At 41.7% G+C, this 27,932-nt stretch overlaps 1 protein-coding gene across 1 annotated transcript; it reads right to left on the bottom strand.

Moving 5' to 3' along the window:
* Positions 1–12: 12 nt before the first annotated feature.
* On the bottom strand, positions 13–27,397 carry LOC122406860 (flocculation protein FLO11). The gene is made up of 9 exons (XM_043412642.1): positions 26,963–27,397; positions 13,577–13,670; positions 8,162–8,353; positions 6,587–6,813; positions 6,197–6,361; positions 4,181–4,562; positions 3,833–4,001; positions 3,112–3,721; positions 13–2,406 (listed from the first exon to the last, which is right to left on the bottom strand). Exons 2-9 carry the CDS (start codon positions 13,617–13,619, stop codon positions 1,195–1,197), a joined length of 3,000 nt encoding a protein of 999 aa, XP_043268577.1. The 5' UTR covers positions 13,620–13,670; positions 26,963–27,397; the 3' UTR covers positions 13–1,194.
* Positions 27,398–27,932: the final 535 nt, after the last annotated feature.

Genomic DNA, 27,932 nt, shown 5'->3' with positions numbered 1-27,932 from the left:
TTTCACAGGGTATCAGAGTCGAGGTCATTCCTTTTTTTAGTTTATTTACAAAATCATTCGTATGTGGCGTACATGATAATATCAATAATAATATTAAGAACAATATAATAATATAATAATAAAGATAGAAAAGTACTATAATGAATAAATTATTTACAATATTACGATGTCCAGTTGCCAAAAGCATGGTTCTGCCTTTCGTCAATGGTAAAGACTTTCTGGACCCTCGTTAGATGGTCTTCATTGAGAAAAATTCGTCATTCAAGAATCTCCATTAAAACTGGCATTATGATTGAACGTAGAATCATTTATACATCGTTACGAAAAAGCTCACGTTTCGTTGAGTTCGTGAGAAAATGTTTGCGCATCCCCAATGAATTCTGACAATATAATTATTCCTTTAGAATTACTCACAACGCTTTTTGACAGAAAATATCCGAATGGCTCATAGTTGTAGCGCGCTACGTGAAAAAAAATCTCAATTGGAATTGACCGAGAGGGAGAAACAGTTTTTTCGGACGAAACAAAACGAGAAGTGTTTTCAAAAAGTCTGAAAATCTTCAACTTTTACGGTACCGTTAGATAATCGTAATGGAATTCTTGATAATAATTAAATTACGAAGTAATTACGGATTTTTGCCAATAAAACGCAATCCATTTTGACTAAGATCTGATATTTGTGACGAAAATTTCAAGAATTTTGTTTTCTTTGTGACAGTATGAAAGTCGGCAGCTCCGTTAGGTGAAAAACGAGTTCCCAATCGGATGTTATATTGCGTAGGATTTCGCTAGTGAACAGTTGAACAAAACCTCAAAATATTTAGCCACAAAGTAAAACTTTTGATGCTCAATAATGATGTCGAAGATGAATAATTTCAGATTATTCCTGTTAAACATAAACACGAATTCTCATAATTTCAGAGCTGGCTGCGAATACTTTGAAAATTTGTGCAACCTCCAATAGGGAAATTTAGTACTGATGAAATAAACGAAGAGTAATTCCTACCGTGAAATTGAGCGTAACGCTATGCGATAACTCGACAAACCGTATTTATACGTATAAACAAATTCATTTTAACAACACGAATGAAAAACATGAAGACTTCGATCTCACTACTGTGACCGGTTGGCAATTTTTTCAAGCTTGATTCTCGGCGTCTATCCGATTGGGAAGCGAGTAGAAAGAGTGATTGATTAACCGACAAATGGGAAGGGAGGATATCCCACGGGAGGCGGATAATATCCAGGGAAGGCTTGAACGGTCGGTTGGACAGGCACGGTAGAGGTGACGTACGTGGTGATTTCGGTAGGTACGACCCTGGTTGAGAAGAGCGTCGTGTAGGCAGTTTTAGCACCGAAGGTGAGTTTGAGAACCCTGGATTCGGAGACGGTCGCGACAGTCTGTGTAACGTGAGGTGCACTGGTGACCGTAAATTGAGGCTGTTGTTGCGGATACAACTGCGGAAGTTGTGGCACTTGCGGTACTTGGGGCTGCGGAATAATCGGAGCTATAGTGGAAGTTCCGTATTCGTAGGAAGTCTTCGGGACCGTGGCGATCGGTCTGGAGAGGGTCGAATAAACGGTATTGGGCCCGTTTATGAGAGGTATGACGTGCGACTCATAGACGGTCTCCAGAACGATCACGGGTCTCGAAGTCGTAATAACCTGTGGCTGATGAGGCGGTGGTGGAGCGCCGAAATATTTGAGGAGCGCCAATTGTTGAATCTGTTCCGGCGTCAATTGTGGCTCCGGTGGTAAACCTACGTGTTCCAATTTGCTTTTCGACGACAATTGGGAGGCTGTCAAAGCGGCTGACGAGGAAGCAGTTTGATTTCGAAAAACTTCGAGCTCAGATTCGGCCTCGTTTGTATTCGGGACTACGACGCGTTTCGGTACGTCTTCGTCGTCACGCTCGTCCTCACCAAAATCGAGCTCGAGGTGAAGCTCGCTACCAGCTTCGTCGAGCTTCGAATTGAACTCGTTCAGCGTTTTGCTCGGTATAAACTGGTAAATCTCCATCGGTGGTAAGGTCTTCGTAGCGGTCACGAGGCGTGCTATATTGTAAGTTTGTACGAGGGTGAGCCTCGTCGTATTACCACCGGAAACAACCGGCAACATGTGAGTCTTCAGCAGTGTCTGAGTCGTTGAAAACGTTTCCGTGAGAGTTTCCAGCGGAGGCGTCGCTTGGCCCGACTCTAAGGTTATTGCCGGCAACGTAGCTATCGACGAATCCAATGGTAAACTCGACTCGTAAGCCGCTCCGGTGTTGACGAGAATATTCTCGGTCAATGGCTCCGTTGGGGAAACACTCGGGCTTGAACTCGGGTTCGGAACCTCAGCACTGGCGAAAGTCTTCTTTATCGTCGACGTCACCGTCACGTAACGAGTATTTCTCATCGTTCCGACCTGGGAATGAGAATAATTAAGAACAAACGACACTACCGTTCAAAACGTTGAGAACTCGTACAATTTCGTTTGATTTTATAAAGAGAAACAATCCGATCTGACCGAAGCTTGAAGAAAATGTCGCATGTTTTATTCATAACTGATTCAACGAGGGAAAAATTTCTTGACGAGCCGAATGAGCATGGTTAAAACATGAATAAATTTATGTGAATTGTTATAAACAGATTGAGGATCTTAAATCTCGTCAATTTAGCGATCAAAGAGACGAACCGATACGAATCGTTAGATTTTTCGAAATTTGATTATATACCGCGTATCGATCTTTCGTTTACTGATTCAATCCAAGAGCTCTCATTGTGGAATTCTACGCTTCGAATCGTTGTGGTGTAGCGAAAGGTTGCATAAAAGTGATCTGTCTAACAATGGTGCTCCCAAACTTTTGTTCAGTAGTGTATATCGTTATAGGATCTTGGGTATGTTTAACGCGAAATTAAAGTAAAAGTAGGAAGCGTCGTCTCATCTGCCCGGTCGCTTCTATCGCAGAGATCTCGTTCAGCCGATCGAATCTCGGAGTGTGTGCCACGCGTGGCCGAGAAAAACTACGTATACGGTTAAAGTGAAGAAAGTCGAAAGAGTCGAGAGAGTTCGAGGAGAAAGCGAGGAAGAGTTGTGAGATGACATACGATGTCGAACGTTCGTATTCACCTGGAAGGTGTACGGTGACTTTATAGTTGCGATTTCGAAATAAATATCGTCAAAATCGGCGGGCGTTGAGATTTCGATGTTCATCGTTTCGACCGGAAGTATCTGTTCCGCGGCTTGTTGCGCAGGCGATTGTTGCTGTTGTTGTTGCTGGCCCTGCTGCGGCTGTTGCTGTTGTTCCTGGACGATCGAAACTTCCTCGGTTTCGCTGGGGTCGAGCTCGTCGTCGTAGGAGCCTTCCTGAATTTTCCGTTGACTGCTCGGCACTGTCGGCTGATTTTTTTCCTCTAGCTGCTGAACGTTCGACGAAGTTGACGATGCTTCGTTACTTTTCAATTGCGAGGCCTCTGACGTCAGAGGTAAACGTTCCTCTTCCTCGACCTGCTTCCGAATCGCGATTCTCGGCTTGGGCGTTGTCTTGTATGACCAACGACCCTGAGTTCGGGGCAATTTTACTTTTGGCACCGGATTCGTCGAAACCGAGGACGATTGTTCCGGTCTGCTTTTTACTGATTTTGCTGGTTGACTCGGTTGATTGTTGTTGCTCGGACGGTAACTACTTCGCCGGCGGCTCGTCGGTGGACTCTCCGTCGTTGTCGTCGTCTGACGATTTCTGCCACAATTCACAAAAGCCATCACCAACTTTCGTTTCCACTAGCGGCATTTTTTATTTAATTACAGCTTCCAGAAAAAAAAGCTCGTAATAACTGATATTACAACTCACTTGTACGATGGTCTTGCATTTGTCGGACGACTTTTACCGCTAAGATTTCTCGGTTGTTGCGCTTGTTGTGACGCCTCGTTGCTCTCGAAATCGTCGATTATTTTATTACGGAATTTGGGACGTGCTGCATGATTTCCTGAGTGTTTCCGGGTCGTTCGAACTGCAGCTTCTTAAAAACAGAGAGTAAAATTGAATGTTGAGTTTTCCACTTTCGTCGCTCCTAACATTTTCACTACATTTAATCGCATTTTCAAAATTACGCTTTTTCGCGTTCAACCATTTCTGTCTAAACCCCCTAAAATTCCAATAACTCGATTTATTACGCGTCGATGCGATTTTTTCACAAACCTGCGGGTGCATTGAAAAGCCCTTCGAGCGGTAAGGAGGATTCCTCCTGTTGATGAGTGGGCGTCGGTTCGAGTTGAGGTTTGAGTTTTCCATGTTGAGGTCCAATGGTTTTGAGAATCCTTTGAGTACTCGACGGGCGAATTTTGCCTTCTGCGAGTGGGGCTGGTGCACTTTTGATAATTCTGGAAGTGCTCTGAAGGACCTGGGCGTATTTTCCGTTAATGTAAGTGCCGATGACGCTTGTCTCGTGAACGGTGGTGAGACCATCCTTGACGATTGTTCCACCCAGTTTAGTGACCAAGCCTGTGGGATTCTCTTTCTCCTTTTTAGGCGATGGACGTGGCTTCGAGGCAGGCTTCGACGACGGTTTCAGATTGATGAGCTGATTAAGAAAATTATAACTCATTACACTCTTGACATTCGACTGCACATTCGTTGCCCAGCGAAAGGCAACATTTCGCAAAGATGCAAGTATAAAAAAATGGCATTTCAGGCTGCGAGTCTTTTACCTCGAACTTGGAGCAATTTTTTTTCTTGTCTTTTATTTTCCACGAACATTCCACCAAGTTCAACGATAGTATCAAGGATTTTCAATCCTTTCGTAATTTTACGACTTTTTCTCTACAATTCAATTAATAGAATTCTTTCGACTCTGTGAAAATAAGGCAAACCAATCAATTACGATAATTCATTACAGCGGACAGGATAAAGTAAATGTGTGTGTGTGTGTGTGTGTTCGAGATGAAAACGCCTCTCGTAGTAAAAGTGAATCGCGCGCATCGAGCGTGGGACTTTGAAATTTAACAAAGTGAAGGCGAGGACGCATCCTTTAAAGTTGCGAGTCGGTTCTCTCGTCGCGATCACGCTTCTCGCTGTATGGGAAAGCGTGAGAACGTGCAGAGAACCACGGTACTATTATACTACTGTATAACATAGATATATCGATATACAAAGATGTAACGTAACGTAACGCCATTCGGTGATACGATCTGTAGTACCCGATTTAGCCAAGCTTCTGAAACAATTAAATTACGACGAGACGCAGATTTGATGGACGAAAAAAAACCGGAAGTACAAAAAAAAATGAATTTAGGAATTCTCTCGAGTTTTCATATTTTTTAATCTCTTTCGTCAACTTTTTTTCCATTCGAACCAAAAATTTGTCTGGTTCGTACTCCCACGTGATCTTTGAGGTAGTTAACGAGCTTCGAAATGTCTGAGAATCGAAAAATGTCGTTGCGACTCCGCTTGCGAAGGGGAATTGAGACAAATTGCTTTTGCATATTCTTCGTTAACGAATCCATGAAGCGGAGAAAGTACAGCAGTCAAAAATGTGCGGGACGATAACGATTCAGGAACGAAAGGTCCAGTTTGATGATTCGTGGTTAAAAATGATGTGAACAAACCGCAAAACGCAGGAATATTATTCATCGAACAATTTCAGAAAGCCCGATAGTCAAGAATTAGATAGAGATGGTAGAAGAAAAAAAGAAAAATGGTGATTGCGGAATCCCGAGACGAGATTCGTTCCCAATTCTCGACGCGAGGTTCAAAGTGAGGATTCGCGTACGTGTATAAATTCGTGACAATCTGAATCACAGCTGGAAACGGGAAAAAGTGCGGGCACGTTTTGTAATACGTGCTCACCGCTGAATTAACTCGAATTTCATGGAATCTGCGATCCTTCGCGATACAAGAGTTTCGCGATATTCTCACGGGAGATTAAGGCTGGAGGAATGACAAAAGAACGTGCGTCGCTTCGTAATTCAAACACGAACAACCGAATCGTATTTTCTTCCAAAAAAACATGCTAATTAGCCAATTTTTCTCGTTTCTTTTTCTCACTCTTTATCCCGCGATAATCTTGCGACGATCAAGCGAATTTTTCAACGTCTCGTCTCAACTGAAGCACGATAATCCATTGTTTTTAAGGCGACTCGAAGGATATCAGATTCAAGATTCAATCAAAGGCAATGAAAAGATAATCTCGAATCCAATGAAAAAACGGTTGCTTACCTTGTACGTTTCATCGACGACTTCCGTTGGCTGTTTCGAAAGAAAGTCGTACTCAGGCTCGGCCAAGTTGTTCTTCACGCCCGGGATATCGGGTTGCGCGTGAACTTCGACTACGGACGAAAGGACAGGACTCTTGGTCGATGGCTCTATGAGATTATGGGATTTCTGGAACGAATGAAACCACCATTTGCACGTTCGTCTGGGCTCGCAAGCTCTTGGGATCATTTCTGACGCGACTTTTGTGAAGATTTTGAAAAAATTCGAAAATTCAAAAGGCGCATGAAAAATGCTCGAATCCGGAATTGATTAAAAAACAATTGTGATATTCCTGACACTCGCAATTAGTCGATGAAACGTTGATCGCTGTTTCTACTGCGATGAAAGATTTACCTGGCTCTTAACAGGAGTCGCAAACTCATTTCGCGAGTTCTGTTCGACGACAGAATTGACGACGACTTTGGTGCCTTTGTGGACATTTTGTTTCTTCGTTTCCGGCTGCGGATCAAGCTTGTGAGTTTTGCTGGCCTGGATATTGGGGATCTTCTTCGATGGTACGGAGGGCTTAGTTTCGATGGGTGGTGGGCTCGCCGGCTTCTCCTCGACCTTGTTGGCCCCTTCTGCAAGAGAAATTGGGTCACTCCGGACTCGCGTACACGCGTGAGCAGTCTTAAGAATGGAGGATGAGTACGAGGATTGATCGAATGTGGCAACGAGTTTTGACTTCCCGCCGGCCCCGGGAGAAAAAAATTCATTTGAGGCTGTAATTATGTCATTTTTTCATCGGAGAGCTCGTAAAATTTGGCGAGTCAGCGCGAACAATGTACGAGGGGGGTCGACGCTCGGACGAAGATGGCAAACGACCTTGACGCTCGTAACGATTTTTTCCCACTCTCGCTCAACGATCCAATAAATTATTGGGAGATTCTGCTCAATCATTCCATCAATCATTCTCAAATTACGAGCGCATTTGAATACGGTGTCACAAGGGCGTATGGAACGATCGTTCAACTGGTGGGTGGCCCGAGGCGCGATCAGGCATCGAAGAATTTAATCGCGACAGGGAAAAGACACTCGTACAAGTCGATACAAGGCGGTCCACATTGAATAGTCGATGACCCGTCGAAGTGATCGAAGCACTCGAAAAACGAGCCCACGAGAAATGAGAAAAAGGGTCTTGACGGATCTTCAAAGCTCGGCAGGATGAGGCTCTCGAATTTGGGCTCGGAGAACAATTGATGATGCTCCGGAAATATTTTTTCGTCCAGCAGGAAAGGTACGCGTTTGAAAAAGACCTTGCGAGAATATTTTCCTCCGGATTCGGAGCTTTTCAGTTTCCCTCGTGGACCACTTCGCCCGAGGGACCGTGCGTCCGTGGAAAATGAATAAATCCACGATCGCCTGAACGGATGTAAAAGAGAAAAAGAATGGCGGAGCCGCTTCGAGCTGACAGCGACGACGTACGCGTCAAAAAAACGATGAGCATTGTACCAAGCGAGACTCGAAATATGTCAGGGTTTTTCACCGAGTCATCAGTTACGACGCGCGATGTACCGACAACTTCAGAGGTCATGCTCCGGTACATTGTGAATTGAGAATCATGAGGAACGTTATCCATATTAGTTTCGCAGCACGAGAAAAATCTACTTGATTTTGAAATATTGAATTTACGTTCACTTCTCGATTACAGCTAATTGAGCAGAACAGCCGATCCGTGCTTTCGCCTCCCCTTTTCAAATTCCATCTACGAGAACGCAATACTCGGTGATTCGGTATTGAATTTGGGCTCAAATGTTCGCTTGTTTGATGAAAAGTTTTTAATTCGAGTTGACCGCGGAGACTTTGGTCAGCGATTATAACACGGTGTGCCTGTGAAACGTTCTGATTCAATCGAGACAAATATTCTTTTCAAATTTCAGGATTCCAAAAGTTATTTTCACTGCAAAAGTCCGAGAATTTGTTTCTTACCGGGCGGTGCGCTCTGAGGACTAAAAACCATCACCGTGTTGCCAATGGTAGTTGTGAAATCCAGAAAGCCGTAAACCGTTTGCGTGATAAAGTCATTTTTCGGCGGTGCTTCCGGTTGAGCGGCTCGAGCGATTTCCTGAGCCGGTGCGGACGGTCCGCTCGCCTTGTAAACTTGAGCAACCGATTCTCCGACTGTAAATAGGATACAATTAAATTATCGTCTCCACTAACCCGTACAACGATCGTTATTCATCTATGACGGCTAAATTCAAACATTAAGGACGTTTGGCCAGTACAATCGCAGGAGAAATTATGACTCGGTCACAGTTTCAACATTTCACGACATTGACCAACTGTTCTGGTCGTGTCGAGTACGCAAAGGGCAATAAAAACATCAATTTTTAGCAATCGCATTAAATAACAAATTATTTTTGCTTCGAAAGATCGATTTCTGTAGTTCGACTCGAATTTATGCGTAAAAATTTGAAAAAAAAAAAAAAAAAAAACTCAACGAAGCTGAAACTCGACGAGAGAAAACTAAAATTTTCTCAAATTAAAAAAAAAGCGATTTTTTGCATTTCATCGCATGTTTTCGTCGGAACGTTTCCCGCGGAGAGCGCTCAACAAATAACGGATGAATTCGAAAGAATTTCCGTCACATTTCCTGCGAAATGTCTCTCAGGAATTTTCGCGCGATCTCTCGTCGCACAGCGGGGGGAGCAGCGTCGGTTCGACTCACGTGCAGCAGCGCGGCTGCACGTGCCGGGGGCTTTTTTCCCGATAAATCTCGCGTCGACGAACGCCGTCTCAACATAATTATTTGGATCAGTGTAGCGTGAATGAAATAAGGTGGAAAGCAAGAAAGCAAAATGGGAGAAAAAGGTATTCTTAGCTGACAAGTACAGCGGCATTAGTTACCGGTCTCGGTATAAGAGAGCAGGTGAGATCGTTAAGAAGATTAAGACACGGCGGCGCACCTCTTTAGCGAAAAATATCCGAAGGAAACCGACGCCGAGTGAGGTTAAAGAATTTTTCAATTAAAGCAAAACATTTGAAATTCATGCAAACGAGATTCGGAGTTAACTGAATTAATAATAAAAAAAAGTATCGTTGTTCCCGTTTCTTTATCAATCTTGGCCCGAGTCGGACGAAAAAATACTTGAACGAGCAGCCACTCTGCAGTTTTCTTAATCTTTATCGAAGTTACTAAAACCTCGTGGAATAACGTTCATAAAACGTGAGTTGTTTGATTGCAACCATCGCTTTGAACTCCGATCGCATTTTATGAAAATAGTTTTTTAACGCAATTCTAAAATGCAAAAAAATGACGTTCGCGCTCGTCGATCGGTTCCGTTTACAAAACTTAACATTTCGTCCGAGCTCGGATTTGACGAAAATTGGTAAAATCCATGTAAATAGCCGCGTTCGTTACGCAACGGAGACGTTCAAAATTTATGCCGGATCCGAGGAGGCTCCGAGCCTTTAATGAAGACTCTTCTCTCTCGCTTTTCTCGGAGCCTTACGCGTCGTCGATGCGTGGCGCAACTAACGTGCAAGACTCCGGTTATACATAACCGATTTGCATGTTATTATGACGTTGAGCGCGGAACCCAGCATTGAGAGAGTTTCGACGATCTATGTGCGAGGGCGTACACGATGCCCCTGAACAATACTCGGTTCACTACGTCACGTTTAGGATCGATCTGACAGCGAGGCTTCTATCACTCCATTCGTAAAATTGCCAGAATAACAACCGTCCTCTTTACGGCTCTGCTCAAAAACAACGCTGCTCCTAACAGCTCTACTCTCAAAAAATGTCATTAACCTTTGCAGGACGGATCTGGTCGAAATATCGACCACTCCACTTGAAAAATTCATCAATATTATCCACAAATTTAGTGTAAAAAAAAGCTCGATTTTAACGTAAAAATCCCCGTCCTTGAGGAGTTTCGGTAAAAAAGTCTAAATATTAAGAAATTTATCAAATTTTGTGATAACGTTCTTAAACATCAAGTGCGAAAGACAAATTTTTTCAAAATTTTCTTCTACTTAGTTATCGAGTAATTACGCATTAAAGCAAATTTCTTTACTGATCAAATAACTTTAGTGATCAAATATATACTCGATAACTGTGTAGAAGAAAAATCTTGAAAAATTTGTATTGTCAAATTTGGCACTAAAGATAAAATTGTTCACCAAATTTTATAAAATTCTGAACTTTTTGAAATTTTTTATGTTTTTAGCATGGTTTAGCATGGCAACATTGTATAGCCTGTACCGAAACTCCTTAAAAGGTTAATCTTCTGTGTTATCCGCCTAGAAATGTTAAGGAGTTTCGATACAGGGGCTAAACCATGCTAAAAACATAAAAAATTTCAAAAACTTCAGAATTTTATAAAATTTGATCAACATATTCTTTAGTGCCAAATTTGACAATAGAAATTTTTCAAGATTTTTCTTCTACACAGTTATCGAGTATATATTTGATCACTAAAGTTATTTGATCAGTAAAGAAATCTGCTTTAATGCGTAATTACTCGATAACTAAGTAGAAGAAAATTTTGAAAAAATTTGTCTTTTCGCACTCGATGTTGAAGAGCATTATCACTAAATTTCATCAATTTCTTAATATTTAAAAACTTCTGTACCGAAACGCCTTAAAGAGTAGAGACGTGATTCATAGATAAAATAAAAATCTTCGGAGTGGAAATGTTATCGAGTAGATTTGTAAGAGTCGAGTTGTGTTGCAGCAAGTCAACAAAATTCTACTCTCAGCAATGTATTCAATAACAGTTCTCCTTTGAATAGATGCTCAAAGAGCAGAATTGTTATCGTGTAGAGCTGCTAGTTAACAACTCTATCGATAGTCATTCTCGATAACAACTCCGCTCCTTAAAAACTGCGGATCTGAGTAGAGAACGTCCACCCTTCTTTAACATATCTACTCCGGTGTGATATTTAATCCCCAGTGTATCTCTACTCATGATGATTTCAGAACGTATCTCATCATGAGTAGACGTAGAGATGTTATGAATTTCGGAGTAAAGATTTTGAGAGCAGAGTTCTTTTTTAATAGAGCCATAAAGAGGACGGCTCTTATTTTGCCATAAAATTGATGGAATTCCTCGTTCATAAATGAATCGTGCTCGACTCGTACGGAAAGTACGACAAGAAAATCGTTTGACAAATAAAATTTTATTGAGTTGGAAGAAATTTTGCTGGATTTGAATTTTTTCTTCCTGAGTATCGAACGATTGAGTTCGATCAGGAATAAAATAGTCGAATGCCCCGACCACGTGCAGTCGCCGTTTTTTCGACGGTGCAATTTTTGACAGCTTCGCTGACTCGCAGACCAGGATTTCATGAGGAAAATTTTATTTTTTATTTATTTTATTATTTACCCAAACGATGTTTTTCAAATGAATTTTGAAAAAGTCAGTCATTGATTTATGCAGTCTAAGAAAAAAAAGAGAAAAGGTCACCGGGGTACTTCCAAAGAGCGTTGTAGGGATGATCAAACAAAAAATTCAAAATAACCATCGTTTAGGCTTGCTACTTGAACTAGGGATATTTAGATTTCGTCGTGCGCTCCGTGTTATTTTGAAATTTTACAAGTTATTATCACGTTTGTGGACTTTTATCATTGATTTTATTAAAATCACATCATAAAAGACGGTTTTGCGAAAAATAGTGGAAAATCTACCAACGGTAAATACGTCGATGGTGGCGGCGGTGAACCCACAATTTTTGTGGCGTTTTTAAGACACTTTTCGGTCTTACAAAATGAAAATAAAAATTCTACTGGTTCGTTACGATCTCAGGATTAATTTAAGTTTTCAAAAAAAGTATCCCATAATTCGCTGTGGAAAGCGGAACTCTCTCGCCTTCGAATAATACATGCGGAATCGGTCATTCGATTCCAGCCTGCGCACGTAATCGATTGAACGCTGAATCATTAATTTCTATCGTCTAAATGATTAATTATCGTGCCCATAATTTACCCGTTCATATTATTACGAATGCGTCTATAAATAGGGATAAAAATGGATCGGTTCGTGCATCAATTCCTGGCAGTAATATAACGAGCGTACGGTTATGAAGAGTGTGGGAAAACGTAAAGACACGCTTGACGGATCGAGGAACGCACTCGATTTTCCGTGATTGCAATCCCACGTTTACACATCGGTGCGCGTAAGCATTGGAAACGCCACAAACTGGCGAACATTGTACTCACATTGCCAAAGAACCAAGCTAATTTCTACGCGCCTTACAGATCGACGCTGACTCGAAACGCGCTCGCCATCGACGAATTTAATTGATCAATTAATTAACGCTATTGGAAAAAAATAAAATAGAAACAAGAAAATCAGAGAAGAAAAAAAAATCGTCGAAATTTCGAACGCCTCTTCATCGATGCATTTAAATAACTGTCTAATTACTCAATAAAGAGGCAACAAAGTGGATTACGAGCCAAAGTGAATGCAATGACGAAGGAGAATTTATTGCTAAATCGATTTAAAACGTACGTAAAAATAAAACGGTATGTAGAAAGACATTGACTGAAAGCGAGTTCGTTGTTTTATTATTATTTTTCTCCCAGCGCACCAAGCGGTCAACATGGGCGGCTCGCAGTGGTCAAAGTATATCGCGTAATTGAATGTAACGCAACTGTGTTTCGAGCCGAATGTCTGTGGTGCTTGTCAAGCCGCTGAACTAGAAAGGCGACCACAGCGGGGTCGGGGTTGTCGATTTTTTCGCTCTTCTATTCACAGGCCAAACAAATTTGTACGTAAATCTCCTCTGATGCGATACAACGTCAGCGAAACTCAATTGTCATAGAAATCTTATTCCCGAAATATGTCTGGCTATAGAAAAGTGGAGTTCTTTGGACGTTGCTCAATAACGGAATCGAGTCTCGAGTTTCTGTGGCACGTTGACCGACTTTACACGGTCTTGCACTATTTCGCTTCGTTTATAAACCGCGCTTAATATTCCCCCTGTCAGTGTTGGTCAGCATCCTTTTTCTATTCATTCAGTCTCATTGAATCCCCGAATACATCGAAAGCGAAGCTAATTTTCCAAAATGGAGAATCTTTTCGGATGCCCGAGGAATTCGGTTTGGTGGAAAAAAGTTTCGAAAAAATTGTTTTTGCTAAAATTCGTTGAATTTATAAAACTCGATATTTTCGAGGTTTTTTGTTGGAAAGTTTTCTCAGGAAAAGCTCAAAGTGACAAATGACTGATTCGTGTTTCGAGAATCCCCGCTACAAGCGTGCCTCAAACGAGGCTCGGTGAATGTGACTTTGATTTACATCCGCTCCGCCGCTGCGCTGCTGCTCCGGCGCCTCACCGACAGTCGTCCACAGTTTTACGTGACAAACTTTAAACGAGATTGTTTATTTGTTTTCTACTCACCACAAGCGAGAACCACGAGGAGAATGAGACTTTTGAGCGACATGACGTTCTGTCAGGCGAATCTCATCGTATGTAATACATTTATTTGTGAAACCTGAAACAATACAAGAAATGTAAAGGTTGGTACGAGCTCACAGAGATCGAAAGCTATTATTTTTTGACGTTTTATCGCTTCGAGCATAAAAAGAACTATTTTTTGACGCCTCGAATTCAATCCCAATTATTATGTTTTACCCCTTAAAATTACGGAAAATTGTTTTCCACGGTACAAAAAAATGCGGCGAGAAATAGCAGGGCGCGTGTATTTAAAAAAAAAAGCGAGGGAAAGTGCGGAGCGCCGCGTCGAGGCTAAACGCCGCAGTTGTAAACCCTACGAGTTGTTTGCGAAAAAATGAAGGATCAACCAGGGTCAGACGAATTGCGAAATTCGAGCTAAATGCCTGATCTACAAATAAATGAGATCTCATTTATTTTATCTTTACTATTCGGCCTTCCTCTCGTTAGTGCACGCTACAAAAAACACTTCGCTACTTTACGATGGAACGGTTAGTGCTGCAGATTCAAAGCGATCCTCTCGAAGCTGAATTACGAATCCTTTGAACATAAAACAATCGGTCCGAAGGTAAGTTCCCGATCCGGAATGCATGCACTACGATCATTAGGAGTTTTAATTAATACAAAAATTAGAACCAGGAGTTTCGAGTGAAATTTTATTCAATGAACTTTACATCAATCGCATCTTTTTGAGGTTAGTCTTAAAATAGCGAACGAAATATTGTTTCTGTACAGGGATAAAATCTTTCTGATCAAAGCAGCGAAAGTTGGATGTACGAACATTTTTTTCACACTCTCCGCATCTTCAAACGTATTAATTATTCGTTCTGACAAAAGAGAATTCGAAGCGCACGCGAGACCTGAAAACACGAGTCAAAAGTATCACGCTTCAAACACACGAAGTGTGTCAAAATGCATTTCTAAACAACTAAAATCAGAATGTCCAACGAGATGTTGATAAGAAAATTTCTTTCGAGATCCGAGTCGAAACGTAGCGAGTTTAGTCAACTGCGAGACGTAATTCGGGCGCGCGTGCTCGTCGAGCACACCCATTCTTTGTTTACTGATGTCATGTAACGCTCGTAACAGAGCAGGGCGGGTTGAGCGGCGCAATGTTGCGTAATCGGGCAACAGTACTGTAATCGTTTAGTAGAAAACAATGCTAAGTGCAATGCTCTCGTTCTTAGTATATACGTTCCACAAGACATTATTATTTAGAGAGTATAACTGTATAGAGAGGCAGTGAAGCGTCTACATGTGTGTCGAGAATCTATTCTCGAAAGGTGCGTGGAACATGATTGGAATTCTAGTTTCGTATCAGAGATCCCGAGCAGGTAAAACGGCCGGACCAGACGAACGTCTCGAACCGTTTTGTCGAAACAGTCCTAAACGATTATTCAAAATCGAGCGAATAAAGAATTATAGGTTATGGAGGAGAAAGAATCAGAAATCAGATAGTGTCGAAGCTCGTCGCCTCGGATTGTGAAAATTTGAGTTCCATATTTTTAGATCGAATTTTCACATTCCTTTGATCTCTCAATCAATCCCGCAGCGAATTCATTCCTGCCAACAGTTCCGCGTTGGGTCACCATTTTTTTTCTGTAAGACACCATTAATCACTGGGAACAATACAGTCGATTATAATAGTTTAATTGCCCGAACGATTTTTCATTGAAGAAACGTCTGTTCCCATGTCAGACAAGAAATGCGGAAATGTAAGGTTATGTGAACAGTTATCGATGGCTCAATTTTACAAAGAAACGTCTAGCGAGTTTGCACACGCTCGCAGTATGCTTTTCTGACGTTATGGCGTCGACGTAATTCGTCAGAGTCCGAACAATCATTTAGATAATTGTAGGGTTCGCGTTATTTGACGAACGCTCGTTTTTCATTAGTGTTTTTTCATCAGGTGCCATTAAATCTCATGTTAACCTACAAATTCACACGCATTTGTGGTTGTACGTATCTGAATGGAATAAACGAAAAAGGTTTTATTCGAAACCGCGGATTAATACATTAATGACCTTGGATGTCAAGATCATAAGAATAATCAAGTTTCGTTTTCAGATTTTCTCATATATGATATCATAAAATATAAAGCTTCGTATTGCAGCGAGCCGGTAATCCTTGAAAAACCGTGGGAGTATCGTATTTATCCGTATTCAAGATGAGTTTTGTTCCTCGTTTCATCAAGAAAAATGAATACGATAAATTTATTGACGTACAGCATTTCCATTATTTATTGAACGACTCATGTTTCATAAGCATCGATAAACAATAATGGTAAAGATAACAATAACAATAAACACAGAACGAAGAATTTCGAAGATAAAATAATGAAGATTTTGCACGACTCGAGATTGCTTCGCAATTAGCGATTGAATGACAGCACACGTGATGTATGTTTTACAATCAATGACGATGAATCCTCAAGAAGGAGCTAAACAATTTTTTTCCCGTTACTAATAACGATCGTTGAAACGTTTTATTCGCGAATCAATCACGTAACGTTGATCGAATGATTTGAAACGTTAAAACAACGACTATATCCGAGAATACTTTTGAGCTGTACGAATGATGTTGATGTACACGAAGGAGACGAAGAGTGAAGTCCATTTTGTAAGCAGAGCGATGATCCTGCCACTTGAGCGGAGCGGACGGTTTTCGATCGAGAAAACCGTCACTCGAAGCGTTTCGCTAATCGCACGGATGTGCCGCCCCGACATAACCTCTCGTGCGTTGCTTCAATTTTTCGTCTCTTTTTCGACACATGTTTTGTGCAAAGAAAAAAACGTTGCAGTCTCGTTCCAATGTTGAGGCACGGATTCTTTCTAAGAAATCGATGGAGGAGTTTTTCGAACACAGGACGAAATAGGAGCGAGGCAGAAGCAAATAGTATGCCGAGAGTTTAGCTCTCGAAGCTCACGCGTACACACGAAAGGCACCCGCCGCGAAGCCTTTCACTCGGTGTTCTCTCTCACGATATTGCAACAGCGAACGAACTCGCTGATTTCGCCCGTGCGCACCGCGAGCTCGTAATCCGTTTTCTAATAATAATGGTGTACACCATGCCTCTGCTATTGCAAACTCCCATGTATGACAATGTATGGGACGTTTTGGATAAAATCGATAGGCGACCTCGACCCTCGTCATCTCCCAATCGATTTGTTTTCCTACTCGAAAGAAAACGACCGTTGAACTAAAATTATTTTCATTGGCAATTTCATTCCAACATTTTCAATATTCACTTTTACATTTTTTAACGAATTTGAAAAAAAACGTTAAAAAATAACAATTGAAATAAGTCCGACAACATCAAAACGAGAGTCGTCCAGGGAAACAAAAAGTGAAAAGAATTCGGAAATAAAATGAGTCAACTCGCGATATAAATAGTGCTTCGTATCGTCTGTGTGCAGAATGTCAATAATTTTAAGGGTGATTTCGACGATTTTCCGTGAGTTCACGATTCATGACGTTGATGTTTAGTGTAAGATTCAACCTTTCATCGTGGTGTAACGTGAGGGCGCGACATTGAATCGTGTGTAGTAAAGTACGAGGATATTACGATTAACAAAGAGAGGAGTGGCCGGGATTTTTAATGATAAAGAAAAAGCACGTCGACCTCGATGCTTGATAGATTAGTTTTATTTTCCCCCCTATTTTTCTCTACAGCCTCGAGACTTCGAACGGTACTTAAAATGAATGAACGGGCTAGCCTTGTTATAGTTCTTTGAAATGCACGAACGTGTATGTAGATATATAAAAATGCGTCACGCAATTTAAACTGTATCTCGATGCAATAATGACCGTCAGAAACTGTCTTTGCCTTTCTTTCCCGCTTGAATTTCCTGCTACACTCGTGTCCATAGCAATAAATGCCAATACCAATTGCATATTTATCGAGAAAAAAAAACATTCTCGCGAACCGCACAGATTTTTGCTTATGTACGAACGCCCCGGGGCTCCGGTATTTTAGTGCACGCCATTCCCGACCTCCGGCAACTACGAAATACGTCTTGGAGATCGTGAGTGACGTTAGACCTTATGACAAAAAATCACCGTGCTTAAAGTACCTTTTTTATAATTTATTGCACTATATTCTCGATAATCAAATAGATTAGAGTGATATTCATCGTATTTCATCGCTGTGCGAATTATTTTTCTTGGGAAATGTGATTATCCAATCAATTAATAACTCGAAGGTGCGCGCTCTCGTTATTTCCAATTAATTATTCTCCGTTCCTTCACACTGGCTTCAAATTATAGACTGAAAATTTGCTCTGTTTTTCGATGTTGCGGAGTCTTTTGAGATTCCGTTGATCGGTTGAGAAATTTTCTTGCAGCTCTGCGCGTCATTTATCGAAACTTTCAGCAACCAATTTGTTCTCTCGACAAAAGATCTCGAACAGCCCGACACGAAAAAGCCTTTTTCGAGCGAACCTCCCGCGGACTGTTCGTCCGATGGAGCCGAAGCCGTTGAGCGTTAGAAAATGTGAAATCGTTCTCGCCTCGATTCTCCCTTTCGTACTACATAATCGCCGCGCGCACAGAGATGTGTCCGCATACACGGACGTCACAGCTGGGAGAAGAATCGCGGAGCTTGGTGGCGCGCGAGGCGATCGAAGCGCCCCGCAACTGACCGCGTGTTCCACTTGGCGACGGGAAAAAAATATTCGAGATCCCTCAGTCTCTTCATCGAACGCTTTCATATTGAGAGGAGCGCTGCTGCGTCCATCAATCTTTACGATACACTTGACACTTTTCGTCTCGAATTATATCGCGCGGGCATTAACCAAAAGTATTTTTATATTTTTGCACCGATCGGCTGCGCAACTGCAAACGCAGCAGTACCATGAATAAGCTCGGGTCGATAAAAATCGTTGAAACTTTCTCCGTAATTTGATTAATTGAAATTGAAGAAGAAAACGAGCAACGTTCGTCCCCCCGGACGGTGGAACGCGACAACATTTCGTTTCGGGCTCTTGTCCAAAGCGAAATCCTTCTCACTATGAAAATATCGCGATAACGATTGTAAATACAAGTAGCAAAAATCCTCCTCGCACATTTTTCTTTATGATTGTATAATGAACGAGGAAGTGCTTGTCGATTCCTCGAAATTTCCCTCTCGCTAGCGAAATTTCTTCGCTGTACGAGAACGAAAAAATAACGGCGCGACGACAATATGCAAATGATGCGGGCAGTCGAGTGCGAAGGAATCGAGAGTTTCTCGCCAAAGTGTGCGTACGTGTGTGCGCCTGGCGGTCATCGGCCGGACGGTCTGCCCAACGATGTACACATTCATGATCAACCAGAGCCAAGATCACGGTCGTCCTGGGGCAAAACGATGACCGCTGACACTCCGATGGCCGAAATATTCGATCGTAATAATTCTCCCTCGGGCGTTCTTTATTTTTATCGCCACTTATTAAGGGAGTGCTCAAAATAATGAGCGTGCTTTCGGACGTGTACAAAAAAACGGGATTTTTTGGGGGGATCGTTCGACTCATTAAATTATCAAGAATTACGGGTACCGGACGATTCGGTTTTTTGTGAAGAACGATCAAAAGTATTGAACAAAAGAATATTTGCGAACGCGAGAAAATACTGAGGAATTTTTTCCCGGAAATTCCCGTCCATTTACCACTTGAATTTCGTTAAATCCCGAGCAAAAATTTCTCCATATACGGCTCAAGATTCGTTCGCGTTCGTGCGAGATGGAGTTAAATTGTCAGCAAGAAGTTATTTATGCCTCCCAGAGAACTTACGCCTCTCCAAATGTTACGCGAGTCCCGAAGAAAGTACTTTCCCATGCATGAGAACGTGAGCGGTTTTACCGCGGGGCCAAGGATGATAACAGGTTTTTAGCAGACGATTGGAATCGGCTCCGGATCGACGATTTATATTTTTCCACGTTCCCTGTGTAATGGTTGACGATGAAAATTCCCGCAGAGTGCTGGATCTTTCCCTCGATTATCGCGAGAAATTATTATTTTCCCACTTCTTTTGGAGCCTTATTTATGTTGTTAAGGGGGTTTGCGGATGTTTCTCATCGGACCGTCCGGGTCCGATCCGGCTCGGCGAAAAACCTTCGTGCCCAACGTTTTTTCGCGCTTACCCGCGCACAAAGCTCAGCTTCGATGCATTTTTTTCATCTCTCGATGGGAAAAAAGTTGCGAGGATCGTATTCGGCCCAAGGTCGCCTATAAAGTGACGATACACGCGTGTTTAAGATGCTCAGGGTAGCCGAGGTCGGCCCAAGCCGGTTTGCAATTCCACGATGCAAACGATCGCTCGCTTCGGAATGCCAAATGATGCGCGCACTTCTGTCACCGCGACAACTATACTCAGCCGGCCACGCGAGCGCGCCCATAAACACACGAATATTCGCGAATAAACGACGCTGTACAACGAGCCATTGATCCTTGATGCGCCCCGTCTCCGTTGCCGGTGTGCTGCTTACGGGCGCATCGCACGAGGACAAATTAATATCCGGCTAAAATAAGAAACACCTTTTGGCAATGTTACAAAAAGGAATTCAATTTATCGCCGGTTGTGCGCCGATATTTCATATCGCGTGTACACGGCGGACGATTCGTTTAATGGAATAATTGAAAAATAAATAATGCTAGAAAGTTGCTCGGATGAAATCTGTTGAATGGGGCCTCCCGATAATTTAAGTGCCACTTGGATCATTTCCACGACGAAAAAACCGTGGCAAACAACGAATTTCCTCCTGTCCAATTGAACCTCAACGAATCGCGACGTCGCAAGAGAATTCAGGGGGGAAAAAAACCGGAAATTATTAATGCGAGTAACCGCACAGACCGCGAAAAGCTCATCATCTATGGCTCGACGCCACAACTCGAGAAAGATCGTTATCCGTTTCGTGTTGAACTAACTATAAACTTATTATTATCCGCGCACCGAACAGGGAGCCTGCTGGATGCTGGGAAAATCAAGAATTTCGAAACTCTTATTACATTGCGCAAACTAGACAAAGCTATGGATGATGCGATGATGCGCGCGCTTCTCCTTTTACGTGTGTATATTCCAGGCTGTGAAATGTGCGAACTTTAATTACAGTCGTTCCTACGGACGCTAACTCATCGAATCACCATCATCGTTCTCAATGAGAGAAAACCCACGAAGGCCCATTCTTTTGTGGCTGATTTTTCATGGGGAAAAAATCATAAAGACAGAAATAAATCAATGGGATTAAAAATTGTCCGATCGCTTATTCACTTTTTTATTGATTTATTTGACAAATTTTAGTTTGCTCGTTATTCGCAAGCAAACGCACGAGGAATGGAGAAAAAATGGTTTACCGATGGTACGAAAATGGACGTGAATATTCGATAATCATAAGAGTGTTTATTTGAACCTTAAACGATAAAAAATGAATGAAAGGTTCGTACTGCGCTCGCATCAACGAAGCTCAATATTGCCAATGGTAAGCGCAATTTTTCTGGGCTAATGTGCATTATTATAAAACATGCGCCAGAGTAGAGAGACCGAGGTATGTAATCATCATGGTAACGGGACATCTAATTGGAAAAGCTGCGTGCACGCGAGCAAAGATTAACGCGCGCGATCTGACGGGGGCAATACATTCTGGTATAGAGTTATTTAACGCGCGAACCGAAACCGCACATCGGCACCCACGAACCATAAAATTGCATAACGCGTGAGAGAGAAAATAATAGGTGTATTCGTAGTAAACAAATGTAATTGTAGCGACGTGCCCTCGTGCGGGAAACAAGAAAAAACGGGGGATTCGTAACTTCGATGAAGGGAAGAAAATATTATTTTCTCGGGATCGATGAATTTCGGGGAAAATCGGGAAAGCGTAAAGTGGAAAAACAGTGAGATCAGATTTTTCGGTGAGATACTCAACGAGTGGCCTGGTCCGACGAGGATTCGTATTGAGCGGAATGTACAAATTGGTGAATAGATTTGCAAAATTTGGACGCTAGTTACCGCGTAGTTTAGCAGCGAATTAGTTATCGAATATCGACTTTCTTCTGACACTTTTCACTCCGGCACACGAAAGTCGTACACACACGTGAAAAGTTATTGAATTTTTTCATTAGTTATGTCCAAGATTTCGCAATAAATAAATCGATCGTTGCATTTCGTGGATATTCAAGAATACGTACGTATTTTAGTTCTGAACCTTACCGTTGAAAATCGGTTGAGATATTAAAAAATATCTTATGAGAAATCACACGGATTGCACGACAATGGATTCGTGACGTTTGGCAACGTTGCATTCGATATATCTTCACGACATGTGACGTCACTTCGTCCTTTTGCTCATATTTTCTAGTTCGTTTGCTTCGCCACGTTTTTTTTTGTCAGTTTTTACAAAACGACCATTTTTTCCCCGGTAAACTTTTTTATCGTTCGTTTTTTTATTTTCCTTCACTGCAATACTACTTGGGACAGTAAACTCACTTTACAACCTATAAAATTTGTAAACAAAACTGACGGCGTGACATCAACAGCAGCGCCAGCTTCTGCACCACCCTGGTCAAAATGAACTCTTCAAACGTTTTTTTATATTATAAAAAAATTGTATTAATATGTTGGTTCTCCATCGATTATATTCTTATAATAATAAAATGATTATTTTAAAGTTTCGTTTTTTGAAAGTTTCGAAAAATATAGTTGCTCCAAAATCGCGTAGCTGTCACCCCCATCTAACCTGGCAACGCTGGAATGGATCGTTTTTATCCCCCGGAACGAATTATCATATTTGAGGAAACGTCGGTTATTATTACCGTTTCACTAAAAACATAGTACAATAGATAATAAAATCGTGGGTTGTTATTTTCCAATCGTTTCGAGCAGCCCCCTCTCGTATCGGCGTGCTAAATATTCCTTTTTTCCTGCATGCTTTACTGCTGCGGTTTGCGGCTTTTGCAATCCGCTCTCTTACTTTGCCTCTTTTGAGAAAACTCCATAACCTTAACTGCCTCCATTTGTAAAACTTTTCGATTGAGACACGTCCGGTATTTCTGTACAAAATTAGTGTGCAACAAAAAATAGTTTCGCTATGTTTTAGCACAATAGTCGCTCCAACGCTGCTCTCTTAATTACGATCTCAAATTCATTTCCCCCAGTTCCCTATAAAACGTGTAACGAGTTCCGATGCGCGTCGCCACTTCCGCCAATTCTGTGACCATAAATCCCGCGCGCGTACGTATTTCTTCGAAATGCCGTACTCCGAGTTTTCACAGTTTCCGAGTGTCCGCAAGAATTCACTTTCCTCGTCAGTGAAGCATAAAAACCTGGATCACAGCATACTTATATTCGTGTACGTATATAGCCAACGTTCCACATATTCATACTGTCACTGTACGCACATTATAATACGTATTAATTGACTTATACGAAGTATTGAGGCCACAGGCGAGCGCGAGCCGCGAGAGACTCGGAAGGCAAAACTTTAGCCGTGGGCGATGGAGCCTGTAACGGGTTTTGCTGGATAAGATACACGCCGCTGACTTACTATTCAGTGAAAGCGATCACTCGATTCTCCGGCGTCGAGCGAGATGCGACCAGCGTCCGATATGGCGACAACTCAACGAAAACGTCAATGAAAAACGAGCCTCCATTTTCGTCAGAGAATATTTAGTACCTTGTACGCTAGCGGAAGAGGAATCGCTTTTTCAAAATGTATCAAAGACATCGATTTTCATGAATATCTGGCAGAGAATTTTATGCTTATGGTCCAACGTCGTTTATTTCTACTTCGACGTATTTTCGTTGCAATATATTTCGAAAAAAATCATCATTCGCCGTGACTTTAGTTCTAACTATGGCGCTCAAACCTCGAATCATTGAAAAAACTGGATTCGGACTGCCTCGTTTAACCTGAATCGTGACTATTTTATTGCAATAAATATGAATGAAATATTTCGCATAATTGCGTATGGTTTCCCTTCGCCAATTTAGTCGATCACGCGCGATCGAGATATTGTTTTTTTATCTCCACACAGCGTGAACACCGCAGCTATGTAATTACATGGAAGTACGCAAATTCGCGGTCAGCCGTCGCCCGACCGGTGTCGAACGATTATGTCGAGCGAAATGTTGTTTTTTTGTGTTTCCACTCACGCGCTTACGCAGATGTTCGCACTGAAAAGTCCGATAAACTCGGCGATCACATTAGAGGATAAGCATTATACGAGTTATTTACGAATTTGTGATAAATATTAGCACCATAATAGTTGAGCAGGATCGAGTAACGTTCAACGATCGTAAATCATAGGGCTTCGTACTCGTGTGCGCCTACGGTAGTCCGCGTGCCCGAAAGTCCTTGATACGTAGCCGAGAGGACATTCATTGTATACACATTGCCGCGACACCTAGCGACACTCGGCATAGAGAAACGTGCAACGGAAAATGTGATAGCAGTGCGGCACGTGACAATTGCTTCGAACGCGTGCACTCTATTTTTATTTATTATTATTACATGTACGGGTATCCGTGCATATATTTGCGCATGTAACTCGCGCGAGTGAGTGAGGAATGTCGAAAAAGATTTACCAACTATCACCGTGTTCGAGAACACACGCTCTCAATAATGAAACACGAGACGCAAGGAACGCGCGACGCTGTATAACCTCAAATCGAAAGGAACGCGTTCCACATTGTATCACTTATTATCACAAATACGAAATTGCCGTACGTTTTTTGCGGTTAAATCCTTTCAATTGTTTTTATGTGGAGAGTTCAATTTCATTTGAAAAGCATAACACAAGTTTTTCAACTTTTCGTCGACGAAACCGCTTTCCGATTTCTTACGAGTGAAAATACATTTTTGGAGAATTCGGTGTCTTGAGACGTGAATATATAACCAAAGGGGAACAGAAAAATGGATTGTTCACTTAGCCTGAACTTCACAATCATGTAAACACGAATAAAATGATTTTTTTTAATTGAACAACACGAAACCAGGTTATGTTTCCTTTTGAAGGGGTTTCTCGAATTGATGAAAAAAAAAAAAATCCGTAAAATGGGTTGTTCATTACGGAGGTTCCCCTGCGTGTTACCAGCACAACATTCCCTATAAACACTCATATAAATGTACATATAACGAGGATACGTGCGCAGTTTACTTTCACTCGGAATTCGTTATCCACTAGACGTAACATTGAGGAACATCGAGAAGCACAAAATTACTTACACACGCGGAAGCGTGCTTCTTGCTCCGCGCGGCAAAACTCGCTCGTCTCCACCACGTTTTTCTTTCTCTTTTTCTAATCTATTTTCGAAGAATGTTGTAATTAAAATCTGGCGTGGCATGATTGTGCGAACTACGCAATTTCCATAATAACATTATTCCAATTCAAGGACGTTTTCAAAACTGTTACATTTACGAAACAAACTTTCGGATCGTATTTTTAAGGTTAGGTATCAACAACGCTATTTTTTGGTCGAAAAAGACCCGCGAGCAAAACCTTCAGTGAACATAACCTCCCTTATTTTTGCAATGCTGTCTTCCGAGAGGTCTTTCGATGATAATTTCCAGTTTTTTAGTTCCTTCCCTTTGCTCGCGGTGGCGAGAAGATTGTCAGTGAAATTCACGCGTCAGTACGAGCGACCGCGTCGCTAAATCAAAAATTTAACGGTCAGGAAAAATACATTTTTCCAGTAACACACAAATTTTGTTGCAATCTTGTTTTTATTATAATGAAATTAAACAAAAAAAACAGTACCGTTTAGTCGAGAATTACTTATCGAAAAATAGCTGTATAAAGGTACGTACAAGTCGGCGTGTTATCCGCGCCAAAGAAAGTCGTCTCGGTTGTAGACGATCGAGAACAACTCTCATTCCAGGCACGTGCCAAGTTTACTGTACCGCGTACATTTATACCTACAGGGTTGGAGAGCACCGTTCAATTGTTCCTTCCCTTTTGCCACGTTTCATTACCACATCCGCTTTCGTGTCTTCTGTTTTTTCGTTCGAAGAAATGTCGCCGTGCAATATTTCTTGGAACATTTGTCAAAATTACAGAATTTGGAAATATTCTACAGTTCGAGGCGCGCGCAAACGCGAAGGAAAAAAAAAGAAAGACGAGAGACGACTCGAATTCACGTCCCGGTCGGCCGATATTCCTCAAAATTATAAATAGTACCGAAAGCGTCGGTCTCGAGAAATTTCTTTGCTAAAATCCGTCAGTTTTATCATTTTTTTGTGTCATAATTTTTATCAAAATTATTATTCGCACTTAATGGATTGTTTTTACCCGGAAAATGCAGAATTTGAATTTATCGAGAAAAAGGATAAAATATATGATGACACATTTATGGACATTTACTGATAAAATCTCCATTTACTCGCATCATTTCACGCACCTATCCATAAACTATTCACCACGTACACTCTCGTTGAGAGTTTTATGGAAAATATACGAGCACTCGAAATATAAATTCTATGACTTCCCCTATCGAACATTTATCGTAAGGAACTCAAATTTTTTTGCAAACAAGAATCAAGTATAATGGTAACTAGAGCTCTAGTAAACTGCAGTGCGAACCGAACGGGGAAAAGGCGAAATTGCTTCAGTATCAAAGCAAGTTTCAATAACGACTAAAACTTGATACTTGATTCTGCTTGTCAATAAATTTTTATCTCATAAAAAATGGAAAACATTGTCTCGAGCGTAATATTAAAATTAAATATTGCTCACGAGAATTGCGAAATGATTTAAAATCGAAGGCTGAAAAATTGTTCCGATTCTGTCGGTATTCCCGTTCACGATCGAATTATCATTTATGCTGCATTTTTATTGGTTCGTATGTATACGGAATCGCGTATTTCCAACTGGAGAAAAATTCTTAGGACAATCGATTCAATAATCCTCCTTTCTATGTTATTTTCACGAGCACAGTTTGCTTCACGTAACGTCATAAATCGCTGTAATGCAGCTTTATTTCCCAATGAAGCGATGCGGGCGTTGCACAATGCGAATAACCTCAAGTAATAATACAACGAGCGATGCATTATGATTTTATCGAATATTGCGACGAATATTCCGATGCCACTGATGATTTACTGAACCGGAGGCTCCCACCTCGTCACAATACATTGACATTCCGGCTATTTCGGATTCAACGTACGGGAACGAAAATTGTTATTTTTTTCTATCGCGCTTGCCGGCCGGCTGAAAGCACGCGCGAGTCGCAGGAAAAGGATGAAATCGTGCAAAAAGTGGCCGGTCGAGATAATAATGTGTAAAAATAATTTTCGAGGATTTTAAAATAATTTTTGGTGCAACCGGTGATTCGAAGGCAATAAAAAAAATGTGGTAAAAACATACGTACTCGTTGAAGTGTCAGTCACAATCCCACGTTGGAATCGCCGTCGGAAAATGTGCAGGATTAAACGGACGTCTGGTCAATGTGACAGGACGACGGTGAACATTCCTTCGAGCTTGCCTTCGAGTGACTGGATGGTTAGTTGTTGGTTTTCCCTCTCTTGTGTATACACGAAACACACAAACGCCAACCTCTCCGTAGCTTCTTTACATTCTACTCCAGCCTCTCTCGCGATCATGGCTTTCACTTCTCGCGCGCACAAGCACATACCGCGAGGAGAATCCAACGTGCAACTCCCGCGAGGAAAAGATGGGTGTTGAATTCTAGGGATTTTATTCGAATGTCTCTCTCTCTCTCCCTTTGTGACTCGAGCTTTCGAGGAGGAAATATTTTCTGCACTTGTCAACACGTGGCTTACGACACGGGTAACCACGAATTTCGATCAGTCAAATTTCGGTAACACGAGATTAGTAGGCGCAATACGTACTTTACGAAATTTCGAACTGCCGTGATTCGAAGGATCGGTCGTACTTGGTTGGTCATTCTAATAATCTCGAGTTCTGGTAAACCACAAAAGCTCTAGCGTCAAATGCGAGAAGGTCACTTGTTTTCTCTTTACTGTGTGTAATAGAATCACGATGGAGCAACAATAGGGTGTCAAGCTTATTCTACGCGTTCGCAGTTGAGAAAGAATCGTGGTAAGAATGGCTAATATCGATCCTAAATTACGCGTGGAAACAGATATGAACGACGAGAAACAAAAATTTAAGTGCGTCGGGCTCTCGAAGACTGGGCAGGAAACACAAAGGTTGCGGAGGGATTTGATGCTGCATTCTTCGTTCGAGCTCGATAGCGCCTGTCACACCCTGCTTTTAACCAAAGTCATTTCCTTTAACGCCACGAGAGATTCGACTCGTAAAAATGGTAGAAACTTGTTTCGCAAACAAATGAATCGATGAAAATTTACTGTGACTAC

The sequence above is a fragment of the Venturia canescens genome, chromosome 2 (genome assembly GCF_019457755.1).
Source record: "Venturia canescens isolate UGA chromosome 2, ASM1945775v1, whole genome shotgun sequence".
NCBI lineage: Eukaryota > Metazoa > Arthropoda > Insecta > Hymenoptera > Ichneumonidae > Venturia > Venturia canescens.
This window is presented reverse-complemented; position numbering and strand designations above follow the sequence as displayed.